General features: G+C 55.9%; 1 protein-coding gene across 3 annotated transcripts; it reads right to left on the reverse strand.

The window, feature by feature from the left end:
• Window positions 1–10,391: 10,391 nt before the first annotated feature.
• Window positions 10,392–14,685, reverse strand: LOC104338512 (G-protein coupled receptor 12). 3 transcript variants are annotated; one of them, XM_075435492.1, is made up of 3 exons: window positions 14,616–14,685; window positions 13,432–13,659; window positions 10,392–11,993 (listed from the first exon to the last, which is right to left on the reverse strand). In XM_075435492.1, the coding sequence occupies exon 3, from the start codon at window positions 11,989–11,991 to the stop codon at window positions 10,930–10,932; it is 1,062 nt and encodes a 353-aa protein (XP_075291607.1). In that variant the 5' UTR covers window positions 11,992–11,993; window positions 13,432–13,659; window positions 14,616–14,685; the 3' UTR covers window positions 10,392–10,929. The 3 variants fall into 3 exon arrangements, with proteins under 3 accessions (XP_075291607.1, XP_075291606.1, XP_075291609.1); XM_075435491.1 differs by lacking the exon at window positions 14,616–14,685 and having other exon boundaries at window positions 13,432–14,087; XM_075435494.1 differs by lacking the exons at window positions 13,432–13,659; window positions 14,616–14,685 and adding an exon at window positions 12,402–12,472.
• Window positions 14,686–15,444: the final 759 nt, after the last annotated feature.

Below are 15,444 nucleotides of genomic sequence, written 5' to 3' on the forward strand. Positions count from 1 at the left end.
GGATGGACATTGGAGGACTGTGGGAAGCACCACCCATCACGGGATGTCGGCAAGGGGAGCATAGGCTGTTCCTTTCACCATGACTCCTGTTTTTCTGTAGTAGTAGTTGTTATTTAGGGGTAAGGTTTTCTCGGCTGGCATGTCACTTTACAGATTTAAAAAAATAAAAGGGCAAGGACTCTGCCCCGAGGAGTTTACAGCAAAGACCATATAACCTGCACTGCACTTTAAAAGCCTCAAATGCTCACTGACCCATGAATTTACCCTTAACTGGGCAGCAGAACCTCGAGGACTGTTGTCCCTTCCTTAGGTGACCCCATGACTAGCACCGCGACCGCATCCCCCCGCTGATGGCAGCGGTGGGGCTCTCCTGCCCCTCCACTATCCCCATGCAAAAGTGCCTGAGCAAAGCACAGGAGTGCCGAGACATGCTGGTTTTGTCTTGGAACGGGTAGCCATGCCCTCGGAGTGGGCCTTCCCCAATCCCCACACAGCTGTGCTCCTCTGGGATGACCACACATGTGGTAGAAGACATGCCCTGGCACACCATTGCAGTTCCATGTTGGCACACGGAGCTGCGCATGCAATTCACGTGAAGCCCTCCTAGCTCGTAGAAGGTGTCCTCCTCCAGGCCCAAGTCTAGAGTCAAAGGGGTTTTTTTTGGTGAATCTGATCTTACTTTAACAAACCTCAGGTTTCCTAGGACCACTCTCTCAAGCTCTGCGTTCTCCAGGTGAGAACCTTGCCTGCATTTTGCTGGGGGAGGGAAAGAAAAAAAAACAACACACAGGCAAGAACTTCAGCAAGGGGTTTGCTCCAAACCCTTCAGTACTGTGCCTACAGGCAGAGTGTAAGGAGGACAGCAGGATGGTGGACAAAGGAGGACACCATCCTGGTGTTGTCACCAGGCTGAGCCTGCAGCAAGAGATGGGCTCTTGCTGCGGGAAATCCCCAGGCAAGACCTGGCTGGGTCATGCTTGGCCACCATGTCCCCTGAAGGCAATCTTGATGTGACATTATCAATATTAAGATCTGTCTTACATTGGTACAGGACCCTGAGGCCACAGATGTCTCCATAGCACTACCTGATGGTAGATCACTGATGCTTCACCCTCCCATAGGCATCCCTCCTCATAGATCTCTTCCCACGGGTGCCACCTTCAGAGCAGCACCCAGAGGTCTCTCTGCAGCCTTCTGCTCTTAGCAGGAACAGGCTTAAATCTGCTGTTGGCCGTCGTGTTTGGGAGCTTGTGAGCCCGGGGGGTGTGAAAGGAGCCTTTCCCCACACAGCGCTCCCACCATGGCAACACCATGGGACTGGGTTGGCCCTGGGGGACTTCCAGCCCACTGGTAGCTCTAACACTTCACTGTGTAGAAAGTGTTAATTGTACAGAGAGGAAGCAATAAAATAGAAAGGAAATAACCTGCCATTTTAGGTTGGTTATGCTCCTGCCACTCTGTGCAGTAAAACCCTGTGCAAAGCTGTGATGGGGAGAATAAACCCATTCTCCACGTGCGTGTTGGACTGAAGTGCAAGGCATGGGGTTGAGCTGTGGCAGAAAGGAGCCGAGTTGGATCTCGGGGAAAGCTTTCTTGAGATAAGGATGGAGAAACTCTGAAACAGGTCACAGAGGCTCTGCCGTGGGAGGGCTTTGAGAAACACCGGAGAGGAGCACTGCCCATGGCCCTGTGCTGGGCCAGGAGATGGTGGAGGTGCCCACAGGCTATCTCTTCCAACCTGGCACATTTTCAGTTCTATCTTGTCCCCTCCTCCAGGCCTCAGCACTGCTACTTGTGGATCTGTCCCAGGGGCTTACAGCCCCAAAGCATTGCCCAAAGCCAGGGCCGCCTGCTTGTGTTCTCCCTTAGCCCCTCTTCCAATTTTGGTGTTGACCCTCAAATACAATGAACATAAAACACGCTGCAAAATAAACACCTCAGAGGGAAGCATGTGAATTAACTGCAGAAAACCAGAACCCACAGCTGCTACTGCTGTATTTCAGTAGTTAGAAGGCAGCAGCTCCATCAACCTGCTCCTCCAGACCATTCATGGTCTGCAGACCACAGCATGTAAGCCATGTTCGTACATTAAGGTGAACAACTTAAAGAGTTATTCTTTGATTTGGGGTAGCACAGTGGAGGAATCCAAAATTAAACAACCACCCCTCCCCAGAACTAAAAAAATAAACAACTTACATGGGACTTCCAGAAGGAAAATCTGTTCTGTCTCCTTCCTCTGGACCTTGAGGGAAGGTCAGACCCAGTGTTGCTTCCAGGCTAGCCACCAAAAAAATGGAGTAGTTGTCACTATAACCACTTTCAAAAATCAGTTCTGAAGAAACCAGTGTTTAAGACCAGAGCAAGCAGCACACCAGCCCATGGTGCAATAATGAGATAGGTCTCCTGCTGCTGTAGCAGGTGCTTTTGTCTCTGAAGGCCCCACCTCAGCTCAAGTGTTTCAAATCCCATTGATTCTCACCTGTTCCCAGTGCTGGTGTATGCCTGATTCCTCAGCTGGGAACGCTTACTCCAAAGAAAGACACTTCTTGCCATGAAAAAATCAACCATAAAATTCTCCTGTGAGAAACAAAGTGGATTTTGAGCCCACTGACATGACCATGTTGCATGCTGAGGAGCTGCTGATTTCCCATTAGCCGCAGGTGCAGCTTTGGCTGCCAGCTCTCCAAAAATCATAGTTATGAGCATCAACACCCCCCCTTCACCACCACCACCAAAGTTATTTTTATACTGAGATGTTTCAGGTCTGCCTTTAGTTCTGGCCAGTGTTCCACAAATGGAGCCTCTCTTTGTGGTGCCTTTCATCTCAGATCAGAGCAGGTTAGGAAAAAGAAAGAAAACCCCCACCAAAAAGAAACTTTTTTCCCTGAAATGCATTTTTGGGAGCGTTTCGGGGCTGATGGCTCCTCATCTTAGTAGACTTTGTTCATTTTGGGGCTGCTTGACTTGCCCGGGGGAACCAGGATATCCCTGGCGTGAGGTTGGGTTGATGCTGAAGCCGAATGCCGTCCCCTCGGCGTTCGGCTCTGCCGTGTCACGTGGGGGGCTCGGGTCCGGTGTTCCCGTCGGGAGAGCAGCGGCGTGGCAGCTCCTCACCGACACAAGTGCCTTTTCTGGAGGTCCCCATTGCGTGGCCAAGGAGCGTCGGGCTTCACAGGGTGGGTGGGCTCCCCGAGCTGGGGAAGCGCAGAGCGTTTCCGAGCATTTCTGATCCACAGCCTGTCCTCACCTGGGTGGAAACCTCGACCTGCCCAGACCCCGAGGTATCCGCTGGGATTCCTCCTTCCCTGCGCACGGGGTTCTGCACCCGTGGCTCTGCAGGGATAGTTTTGGGAGCAGCTTTTGCTCTGATCTTGGCCAACCAAAGGAAGACTTGGATGGGGACAGCCCGCAGGGCTGCGGGGAGGGGACAAACCCTGGCACCACTTCGCTGTGGGACCTGCGTGAGCTGGGGGTTTTGCTCCATTGCTGCCACTGTGGGACGAGCATGCAGGCTGGAGAGCCTTCCTCCTCCTCCTCCTGCCCCAGCCCAGGGCTGTTGGGGCAATGCCAGCGGCTGTGGCAGGACAGGAGCCACCTCGCTGCCGGGTTTCCATTGCCTTCAGAGTGAGTAGGAGCAGGAGCACCTCTGGGTGAGACTGGGCGCTGCGGGAACGGTGTTTTGGGGAGCACCGAAGGCAGGCAAGGATCATCTCCTGTGCCCTGCACCCGGCAGCCCAGGGATCAAGGCTAGACCGATAGGGCTGGGAGAACTTCAAACACCCCCAAAAGCCCTCTGCACCACCCAAACTCAGCAGCTACAAGCTAGGAAGACCCCGTGGGGCACTGGGGCAACCGATCCTCCTAAAATAGAGCATCTGTGAGCGGCCAGGTTGAGCCGAGCGTTTGAAAAGCAGTTTTCTCCTCTTCTGTCACCGGCCGTTCACAGATAGAGCCTGGAGCTAGGGCTTTATGGAGGCTGGCTCCAGCTCTGCAGCGGTGGCACGGTGGGGACAATGAGGTGCCAGCCCATTGGCACCTTGCAGTTGGCTTCCCGGAGTGCTCGGCATTTTAATACCGTTTTTTAATACCGGCAGAAGTATTACCAATATTTCTTTCGACTTGTCATTTGGTAGGAGCAGCTGACAGAAGACAGGCATCTCTCCCCTGGGAGGGTCACCCATTACAGGCCATGATTTGATTTCCATTATTATAGAGTTGACATTAATGAAGAAGGAGATGTTCACTGTCTAATGGGGTCTTTTAACCATGTGCACTTAGTCAGTAGGTGAGTAGATGTTGCTGCCTGTATCTATCTACTGTACCCAGTTGCTACGTGTGAACAAGTGTATTTCTCCCCAGTGTTGTGGGTTCTGCCTGTCGTGACACGATGACGGAAAGGTAGGGACTACGTCGGTCGCGACGCGAGCTTTCTTCTGTACAGCGTAGAGAGGAAACCTGGAACGATCCGAAGCACTGCTTGTAACTACATTTGTTCAAAAAAATGTCATCCTAATCCCAAACTGTTGACACTTTATGCATGTGGTAATTAAAAAAAAAAATAAAATAAAGATTTTAAGAGGTTAAAGTAGACCTGGGTTCGGCTTTTTGTCAGCTTGCCCTCGCTGGGTCCCTTTGCTGTGAGTTATCGGCCCTGCGATTCTCCCGTCTCTGTCAGGGGCACGGGAGGAGCGGCAGAAAGCTGCGATGTCTCTGTAACCCCTCATTCGGAGAGCCCGACTCTCAGAGATCCATTCATTCCCATGGGTATTTAATCGCTGGCCGCCTGGGTGATTGGACTGGCTGGCTGATGGAGAAGCCTCCATCCTTTCCGTGGAGGCTCTGAGCGGCAGGAGCTGCTCCTTCCCAGCCCGCACCATCGCTGTCTCAGGCAGTTCTCAGCCTCAACCAGCTCGTCGCAATCCAAGCGGAAACGCAGACCCCGGGTGAGGGAAAGCAGGAACCTGTACAAGGCTCGCCTCGGCTGGAATAAAAACACAGACACGCACAGCGTGGCACGTACCTGGGACAGGAGCCCAGATCTTCAAATGTTTTAATTTCTAACACCCCCTCCCCCTATTTTTGGATATCCTCTTGACAAATCACTTCAACAGTTTTATTTACAGTAATAAAAATAAGTTACTCTTACAGATGAATGTATAATATTATACACCATAGAGATACAGTGCAATAACAGCATTGATTTGTTTTCACTCGTTCATAAAGTGCATTGAAGGGGCTTGATTTAACCATTACTGAATGATAACTGTACATTTTTCTTTGAGATCAACTTTCCCGGTCAAGCTAAAAGACTAATGAAAACACTGACATCAAAATAAGTTGCTGTTTTATTTGCTCTGAAATGGCCTCATTCCTGGGAAGCAGACCAGACGAGCGCAGGACTGGGAACGGGGACGAAGGGCTGCAGCAGACTCCAAGGGACGCCTGCCCCGCCGGCAGCGGCCAGCACCACCTCTCACCCCTAGCCAGATACCGCCTGGTCGGAAAAAATAAAGAGCTTTCCCTGGGCAAACCAGAAGTTTTCCAACTCCCAGATCCTTCAAGAAGGTCATAAACCTGTGCTTGTGATTTCAGTGCCTATAGACACGATGTGCTGTCCAACATCCAGCGTCCTGCCCGCTGCCGCGTGCTCAAATTGGGAAGGAATAACCTGGGTTTAGACACAATTACACCGAGCAGAATCGGTGAAGGCAACTATCACCCTTGGAGCTGGAGGCAATTTATTCACATCCCTCAAAGTCAAGGAGAAAAGAGCTTTGGGCCATCCGTTCTGATTTGGGTCTTCTTCTCTACTGGAAATCCATTTTATCTCCTCTACTGGAAATCCATTTTATCTCTACAACGCTTTGTACTGCGCAGTTGTCCAACGGGAATGGGAAGGCTCCGCTCCCGGGGCTGCAGGGACAGCGGGAAGAGCGGCTCTCGGGGGGTTCTGCAGTAGGCAACGGCACGGTTAACAGAAAAGGTACCGATGGTATGAGCAAAGCCATCAGCTGTACGGCGGCACGACCGCCTCGCCGAGGGGAAAGGTTGCGCGTGAACGAAAGGAGTTACAAGGAAATACCATGTGCGTTGAACAATTATTCCTGACAATTAGAAGTGAACGGTTAATTAATTGTTAACAATTACGTGCGTTGTCGATGCTGGTCAGTACACATCAATACAAGTGATTGCCAAGATGGACAGCTTTTCAAAGACCTCCCCACCCCAAATTTGATGCTTCTGCAAGAAAGAGGTACGTCATCACCTCCTGAGAACAGTAATGGTTTCTTGGGGTTTTATTCAAAGTTCAGTTAAAACTCGTTGTTTGAGATTAACAAATTGTGGCTGCCACATCAGGACTGAGATCCTTGAGAAATTTACTGCTGGGTACTAAAATGAGGTTGGCTACAAAGAGATGTTTTCACAGCCCAAAGTCCCAAACTGAACAAAATGGAAAGGAACAAAACCCCAAACAAACCCTAAGCAACTTTGTTGGTGGAGTCTGTACATTTCATGAGCAATTTATTTTAATTTCTCAGTTGAAACGCGCTGGGACAGGGACAAGGGCTTGCTGCAAATGCAGAAGCTCACACCCAGCCCCAGCCCTTCTCAGGGGACTTGGGGTGTCCGTGCAGCTGTGGTTACGTCCTAGCCGGTGGTGTCCCTGGCCTTTGCACAGTACATTCGAGGAATGCTTTCTCCTTCTTTCCCCTCCTCGCCCTTTGCTCATCCCCTCGACTAAACCAGCCGACCGCTGACCCAGAAAGCGTGTCATACCTATACTCTGCTTGCCACCAACGTATGGCAGAAAAGCCAAAGGCAAGCAGAAACCTGTAAACAAATCAACCAAGTAAGAAGCGGCTTCATTTCCTCCGCCATAGGTTCGGGGCTGATTAGATACCTCGTGTAATTGCTCAGGACCAATTTTCTGCTTGTTTCTACTGCTGTAAATCTAGACCAGCTCCTGCAGGGTCCAGGAGCGATGTGAGTGTAAGCAGGGCCAGGCTCTGGCCCTTCATCTTTTATCAAAAGCTGTTTGCAAAGCTCAGTTTTTGAAGGTACAGTGGCAAGATCTGGGCCCTTCCCCAGGACAACGACACGGAGGTCTTCCCAGGTAAATGCTGACCGGGCCTCTCCTAGCAGGTCCAGTTCCCACCTGGAGTGGCCATACATCAAAGGAGAGCTGCAAGCTTCCACTGGCTAAAGAGCTTGTGCTTTGCAGAGCTACCACTGTCCCCTTGTACCTCATCTGAAAAGCACAATAATCAAATCAATGGCTTTTATAGACCTCAACTTTTCTAATGACTTGTGACATAGGAATCCCAGCCGCAGAAGTCATACCAACACATTCAGTACCAGAAAATGGAGAACGATGGGGCGTACTCTGGTTGCTCTGTGCCCTTCTCATGATGCCCAGGAGCTAGACAGGGGCTGCGTGGCTCTTTTCATCACGTTTGCAGAGGTTCTGGATCCTGGATGGATCCAGATGTGCTGGAAAACCCTCTCTGTTTTCCAGCGCTCCTCTTATCGCTGGTGCCCCAACCACATGTGACACCGTTACATTCACAGGAGCTGCTCCTTGTTCATAGCAACACAACCTCACGCAAAGTCAGGCCCTGTTTTCTGCACTAAACATGTCCCAAAGCCAGTGCTGCAGGACACCCAGCACCATGGCATCCCCACCCTGCACACAGCATTACTAACTTGGTAAGGATCTTCAGGTTTTAACTTTGCTCTCCTGATGTCCAACACAAGGAGGCTCCAACACCCAACGTCCTCACTGATGTCCAACATTGTCACTCAAAACGTTTTCCAGTAAAAGATTTTATTAAAAAAAAACACCCAAACCCCAGCAAGGCAAAGATGTGGTGGAATGGTCAGAGATTTCCACAACACAGTGCATGGCAGGTGAACTTGTACCTGCTTATCTTCTTCCTCACTTCTACTTGTTCTCCACTCTTTCCACTGATAAAAAAAAGGAGAGGAAAAACAGCAAAGGAAAAAAACACCTAGAAAAAAACACGTTTCCTTATTTTTTAGTGGAAAGACTGCAGAAATGCCAATTTATCAAAATGTTCTTTAGAGGAGATTTCTTGAGAGCTTTCCTGAAGCCTATCAAGCATTTTTAACAACTTCCATGGCCGCCTTTAACAGTTTCCAAGAGGGAGGTCCAAGACCATCACTTGAAAAAAAATTAGATCCGTGTTTTATACTAAATCTGAGCGTGCAACATACTTGTGCCACATCTTGATACGGACTCTGAGTTGGATCAGTGCAGCAGAATAAAAGTCTCCTTAGCTCAAGGACCAGAACTTCGGCCGCAGAGTTTGGCTCTGAGAAAGTTGCTGTCAATGTGTTTGGGCAAGCACGGAGCGTTTCGGTGGGGGGGATCTCTGCCTCCTCTCCCACCCAGCTGGCTGGCAGGGACTGCATCCTCGGCTTGAGCTCCTCTCCTCCCAAATCCTTCTCCTGCTGCTGCAGAGGGCCACAGGGGAAAATTATTTTCCGTTGACCCTTGTATGCCTTCATCAGAGCTGATCCATGGATCCCTCGAACTGAGACAAGTTTCAAGCATACAGCTATACTCTGAAAAGAACATTGTTGAAATCAAAATCTTCAGCAGCAGGGAATTGATGGGAAAGCCAAGAAAATCCAGCTTTTTTCATGCCAAAGTTTCTCTGGAGCTGATTAGTTAATACTGCATTTCATTTAAAGGTACAAAATGAGCTGCCCAGAGAAACAAACACTGTCTTCTAGATAGGGTTGTATAAAAACATTTTCAAAATGTCCGCAAAATTTCAAAAACGGTTTAAACCAACTCTGTCTTGAGTTTTCAAACTGAGGAACTGCAGGGACCTGGCTGCACTTACAGAAACCAGAAGAAGTAAAATGAGCAGAGAAAGGTGTTTATATATATATTACTCTTTCTTGTATATATATTTACTTTTAAATGTTTTCCAATTCAATATTGTGCCTACTGCCTGTTGCCCAAGGTATTCAAAAGAGAAAGGAAATTAAAAAAAACCCCGAGAGACTGGCCACCTTTCACAGGTAGACAGTAAGTCCAAGCCCCAGGCACACTTCAGAGATTCATAGCTTGCTCATGTGCCCTTTGCTCAGAGGAGTGAGAAATTCACTGCACAGATCGAGAGAAGAAAATGCAGTTGTGCCTGCATCCAGCCCAAAAGTGGCTTCGTACCCGCTACAGCCTCACAAAGCAAGAACTTCTCCGTCTTCCACAAAACTGCAGCGTATGCAGGCTGTGGGTTGGGTGCCTTTGGGTTGGGTTGGGTTGTGTTGGGTTGAGCCGTTGGATTGGGTTGGGTTGTGCCGTTGGGTTTTGTTGAGTTGGGCTGTTGGGTTGTGTCGGGTTGTGCCGTTGGGTTGTGTTGGGTTGGGCCACTGGGTTGTGTTGGGTTGGGCAGCTGGGTTGGGTTGGGCTGGGCTGTTGGGTTGTGTTGGGTTGTGCCTTCGGCTGCTTGGCCCACGGTGCGGCAGAACCTAGCTCCTGCTTTGAAGAGGGGCGTATCAGGTGCTGGAGGTCACGGCATCTTTCTCTGCAGGAGAGCAGCATGTTTGGGACACCAGGCTCAGCTGGTGGAGGGGCTCCTGCTGCAACCATGGAGCTGTTCCCATGCCGAGCATCCACCACCTCTGCCCCAAGCCACCCCAGATGCTTCACCCCAAGCCCTGCCATCTCTCTGAAGGTCGCTTGGTTTCTTGGTTGCTTTTTTAATGGAATGCGCTATTCCGCTTCTTGGCCAAAAGAAAGCACAAGATAAAGGACACTTCATCATGGTCTCACGAACACCACAAAGCACACGATGCAGTAGAGGAATGTGAGGGTACCGTCGCTTCTCCAACGAAGCGGGTTGAGCTGGTAGCATCCAGCGCAACACGTGTGACTACGGAGGCTTCCCTCTGGGGGACCCCAGCAAGCCCATCTCTGTCTTTAGATCAAAATCCCACCCCGTGTAAATGATCGGTGTGGGAGGGAGCACAGCTGGGGGAGCGCATCACCCCTTGGCCCCAAAGCCGGCGGGTGAGCCCTTCCTCAGCTTCCCGGAGCCTTGGGGTGCTGGGCTCCCCCGCTGCCCTCGCCACCTGCACACTGGGAGCCCCCCCGCCCACCATCACCTTTATTTTTGGGGACACACACACACACACACGGATTTCCCGGGTCCCCCCCATCCCTGCGACAGCCCGACCCAATGGCCAGACCCTAAAGTGCCTTTCACCCCACAGGTTCTCAAAGTGCTTTGCAAACAACATAGAAACAGAGAGGCATGGTGTCCCCCCCCCCCCAGCTCCCTGCGCTCCTCCGGACACCCCTGCGGAGCCGGAGTGGTCCTCCCCCCCCCCCCCCCCCCAGTTATTGCATAGCATTGCAAGACCTGATTTTAGGGGGACCGGGGTGGGGGGTGCCCACCCCACACAAACTCCTCACGCGTGGGGACCAGCCCCACCATGGGGGGAACCAACACCCACCCCACCCCCGCTCCTGTGGCCTTCCCGGCGGCCGCCACTTGTGGGACGTGTCCCCCAGGGGGGTGGAAGCCCCCCGGCCAGGGTTGGCAAGCCCGCTGCTCCCCTGGCTCCTTACCCCGAGAGGAGACAAACGCCATCGTACGGAGATCCCGTCTTTCTTTTTTTTTTTGGTGTTTTGTGTTTTTAAATAAAAAATAAAATGTGTAAGAAAATAACATTTCTAAAGGAAACCATTATCATTCTTCTCTCTCTTTCTTTCCTCCTTCTTTTTCCCTTTTCCTTTTTTTTTTTCTTTCTTCTCTTTTTTGGCCATCTTTTCATGGAACGAGATGTGCTGGCCAGGGAGGTTCCTCCCGGTAGGAAACAATAACGACAGAGGGGAAAAGGAGGAGGAGGAGGAGGAGGAGATCCAGGGAGCTCGCCCGGCTCCGCACTCAGTCCTCACACATCGCTGGATGTCCTTGGTCTGGAGGAGAACGTGGAGGGGACGCAGCCGCAGCAGGCCAGCCAGAGCGACTTCTGGATGTCGGGGTTGCGGAAGGCGTAGATGATGGGGTTGATGAGGGAGTTGCAGGTGGCCGGCAGCGCCAGGGAGTAGGTGTAGACCACAGGGTAGCTGGAATCGGCTACCAGGGAGTAGATGGCGAAGGGGATCCAGCACAGGGCGAAGGTGCCGAGGATGAGGGAGAGGGTGGAGAGCCCTTTGCGGGTGGAGGTGGCCTGCGCCGTGGCGATGAACTGGTGCTGCACGGCGATCTGCTGGGCGTGCCGGAAGGCGATCTTGCAGATCTGCAGGTAGAGCTGCATCATGAGGGCGAAGAGGAGCAGGAAGGTGACGGCCAGCACCGCCGCGTTGTCCTTGGTGACGGGCCGGAGGATGCTGCAGGCGCTCTGGTCCCTCAGGCAGTTCCAACCCAGGAGAGGCAGCAACCCGACGCCCAGACACAGCGACCACATCAGCAGCACCATGGCGCAGGTGAAGCCCAGCGTGCGCTCGCTGTGGTAGGTCAAGGCGTTGTAGAGCGACAGGTAACGGTCCACCGTGATGGCCAGGAGGCTGCAGACGGAGGCCGAGAAGGCGGCCAGCAGCAACCCCGCCGCCCCCAGCTCCGCTGCCTCGCTGGGGGGCCGCAGCAGGTACCTCACCCCGAAGTTGGCCACCAGCCCCAACCCCGCCAGCAAATCGGCCAGGGCCAGGCTGCCGATCAGCAGGAACATGGGGGCCCGCAGGCTCGGCGTGTAGAAGAGCACGGCCAGCACCAGCGCGTTTTCCCCCGCCACCGCCGTCCCCGTCGCGCACAAGGCGATGTCCCAGGGGCTCACGGACCCCCCGGGCCCCCCTGCCCCGCCGCCCGGAGCCGCGGTCCCCGGCCAGGCGCTGGGCTCCGAGGCGTTGCCGAACCCCGGGAGCCGCTGCTGCTGCTGCTGCTGGTGAGGATGATGATGGTGCGGCTGCTGGTGCGGCTGCCACGGCTCGCCCATGGCGGCGGGGCCGAGCAGCATCGCTGGGGAGAGAGAAAGGGGGGGAGAGGGGAGCGGTCAGGGGCACCGGCCTGCGGGGAGAGCAGCCGAGCCCCGCGCCGAGCCCCGCACCGGGGTCCGGGGACCCCCCGCCCAGCATCGTGTTCCGGGGACCCCCGCCCCACGTCCTGCACCGGGTTCTGGGGACCCCTCCCCCGCGCCGAGCCCCGCACCGGGTTCCGGGGACCCCTCCCCAGCCCCGAGCTCCGAACCAGGTTCTGGGGACCCCCGCTCCGAGCCCCGCACCGGGTTCCTGGGACCCCAACCCAGCCCCAAGTCCCGCACCGGGTGCCGGGGACCCCCGCCCCACACCCGGCATCGGGTTCTGGGGACCCCCGCCCCGCGCCGAGCCCCGAACCGGGTTCTGGGGACCCCCTCCCTACGCCCCTCACCGGGTTACGGGGACCTCCGCACCGCACCGAGCCCCGCATCGGGTTCCGGGGACCTCCGCGCCGAGCCCCGCACTGGATTCCGGGGACCCCCGCCCCGCCCCGAGCCCCGCACCTCGTTCCGGGGACCCCCGCCCCGCCCCGGGCCGCCCCCGCCCGCCGCAGAGCGCATCCCCCTCCACCTCCCCCCAGCCCTTCCGCAGCGTCCCTGGGCAGGAACACCCGCCCCACCCCCGCACCCCCGCACCCCCCCCGGGCTGCGCCGTTCTCCCCCGCCCCGCACGCCCCCCTCGCCAGGGGGAAGCCTCCCCGCTCGCTCCCGCTCCTCCCGGCGGGCTGAGGCCGGGCACAACTCAGCTCTCCGATGCCGGCAGCAGCCCCCATCGCCCCGCGCAGGCTCTGCAGCCACTGCGCACCCCAGCCCTGTCCTCCTCCCCTCCCCGGGCCACCGGTACCTTTCGCCGCCTATTTATAGCGCAAAGCCCCCCCCCTCCTCCCCCTCAGCCCTTTCATTTTTGCGCGCAGCGAGTAAAAATAAATACTATTAATAGGCCAGCCCTCGCACGTATGCGGAGCCGCTGAGGAGAAGGCAGCGGCAAGGGACAGCCTGCGTTAACTTTCTCCTTCCTCCTTCCCCCCCCCCGTTGACAAAGACTGGTGCAAGATGCTCCCAGCCGGCTGCGGGCAGCTGCAGGATCCTGCTCGGCGCGGTGTGGTCCCCGTCGCAGAGTAAATCCCCCCCCTCCCCGGGACCAAGGAGGCAAGGTGTGAAGGTCGGGGAGTGGAGGGGTGGGGGGGTCCTGCCCGCTGCTGGTCCCCATCACCGGCATCACCCCCATTACCCCCATCATCACTGGCATCACCCCCATCACCCCCACCACCCCCATCACCCCCATCATCACCCCCATCACCCCCATCATCACCGGCATCGCCCCCATCACCCCCATCACCCCCATCACCACCGGCATCGCCCCTTCCTGCATGCAGCCCAACCTGGGTGGGTGGCCGAGACCACCGTGGCTTCTCGTTTTACCTTGGCTTTAACGCTCGAAGATCAGCTTGCTTCCCCCCCCCGTCTTTTATTTTTTCCCTTCCCGGTCCTTCCAGCCCTTGGTGTGAAGCCTCATCCCTCGCGGAGCGTCGCTAATAACGTTGGCAGAGAGCTGGCACCGACTCGGCGCTTAATATTCCTGCCCCATTGGATCTGCTGATAAATCTCCGCTCTGACGTCAAAGTCTTCGCTTGCATTCATGATCCGAGCCTGTGAATCAGAGCCACTGTGATCGGCATAACAACAAGGCTGGCTCCCCGCTCCGCACCCGCGGCCACGCCGCCACGCGCCCGCGCCCGCCGCGCCGCTCATTCACCCGCTCTCCCGACGCCGCCTCCCCAAGGTCGGGCCCTGGGCACCCGCGTCCTGCGGCTGCGGCTTTGGGCACCGGCCAGGCCCCGGGCGAGGGTTATTTTTTACCCCTCGTGCCCGAGGGACGCGGGGATCTGAAGGGAGGGGTGCGGGGGTGTCTGATCCGGCGTGGCGTGGCTCGCCTGCTCCGCTCTTCGAGAGCGATGCGCTGGGACAGCGGCGTGGGTGCCTGTGCACCCCGAGGAGCCAGCAGCCGGGGGGCTCGGGGGGTCCCGTGCACCCAGGCTGGGGCAGATTCATCCCCCCCGGGGGAGATCTCGCACTCCAGAGCCTTCGCCCCGCACGGTGTAAAAGCCGGGGTGAGGAGGACCAACACCTTCACGTGGGCAGCCCAGCCCGGCACCCACCCTCCTGAGGCCAGTGGGTGCGGAAGTCTGTCCCCCTCCCCGCACCGCAGCACCCACCCCCCCCAGGGCTTCCTTCCCGACTGTTTGAGCAAGGATCTGCCTGGAAAGGAACAAATCCCCGAGACGCGGTTGTTTGTCCGGCCGCAGACGGTGATTCAGCTCAGGAGCCAGATCTCCATGGGGGGGATGCTCGGCAGTGTTTCAGCTACACCTTCTCCCCCTTTTCCTACTGGTTTCATAACACTCCGGCTTCGCTCCTTCCTCTCCGTCTCTCTCCCAGGCTGCAGCGCAGCCAGCTCGGTGCCGGGAAGGGCTCCCGGCTCCTGCCGCGCCGAGATATTTCGGTGAATATCGGTGCTTTTGGCTGAAGCCGATCGCCCCAGTTAGAGGCAGCTGGGTTCTTAATCAGGCCAAGCCCCGTCCCAGGGGACGTGAATCGTCACCTACCTGGGGCCGCGTGACCGAGCGCTGTTGTGCGCCGGGTGACACGAGCGGCGTGGAGAGGGGCGGAGGGAATCAGAGTGGCGATGAGCTGAATGAATTCAGCTCCCGCTCCCGGTCATTACGCACCGCGGAGCTCTGATCGGCTCCCGTCGGCGGGGCGGAAGGTGGGCTGCGTCGAGCTGCTGCGGCAGCGGGGACGCGATGGTCGCGCGGGGTGGTCTGCGGGGACGCAGCCCACCCAGGGACTCCGAGGTGAGATGAGTGCGGGCGGCCTCAGCCCAGCCAGGCCAACGGGCCAGGAGCACAGAATCAAAGAATCCCAGAATGGTCGGGGCTGGCAGGGACCTCTGTGGGTCACCCAGCCCAACCCCCTGCCCAAGCAGGGTCACCCAGAGCAGGCTGCACAGCACCGCGGCCAGGCGGGTCTGGAATATCTCCAGAGAAGGAGACTCCACAGCCTCCCTGGGCAGCCTGGGCCAGGGCTCCGTCACCCTCAGAGGGAAGAAGTTCTTCCTCATGTTCAGCTGGAGCTTCCTCTGCTTCAGTTTGTGCCCGTTGCCCCTTGTCCTGTCGCTGGGCACCACTGGAAAGAGTCTGGCCCCGTCCTCCTGACCCTCACCCTGCAGATATTTGTAGGCATTTCTAAGGTCCCCTCTCAGCCTTCTCTTCTCCAGGCTGAACAAGCCCAGCTCCCTCAGCCTCTCCTCGTAGGAGAGATGCTCCAGTCCCCTCATCATCCTCATAGCCCTCCACTGGACTCTCTCCAGTAGCTCCTCATCTTTCTTGAACTGGGGAGCCCAGAACTGGACAGAGTACTCCAGATGAGGCCTCA

Source organism: Opisthocomus hoazin, chromosome 14 (genome assembly GCF_030867145.1).
Source record: "Opisthocomus hoazin isolate bOpiHoa1 chromosome 14, bOpiHoa1.hap1, whole genome shotgun sequence".
Lineage (NCBI taxonomy): Eukaryota > Metazoa > Chordata > Aves > Opisthocomiformes > Opisthocomidae > Opisthocomus > Opisthocomus hoazin.

Excerpts from the sequence above, each read along its gene's own strand:
- LOC104338512 (XM_075435492.1), bottom strand. The coding sequence starts at position 11,991 with ATGCTGCTCGGCCCCGCCGCCATGGGCGAGCCGTGGCAGCCGCACCAG.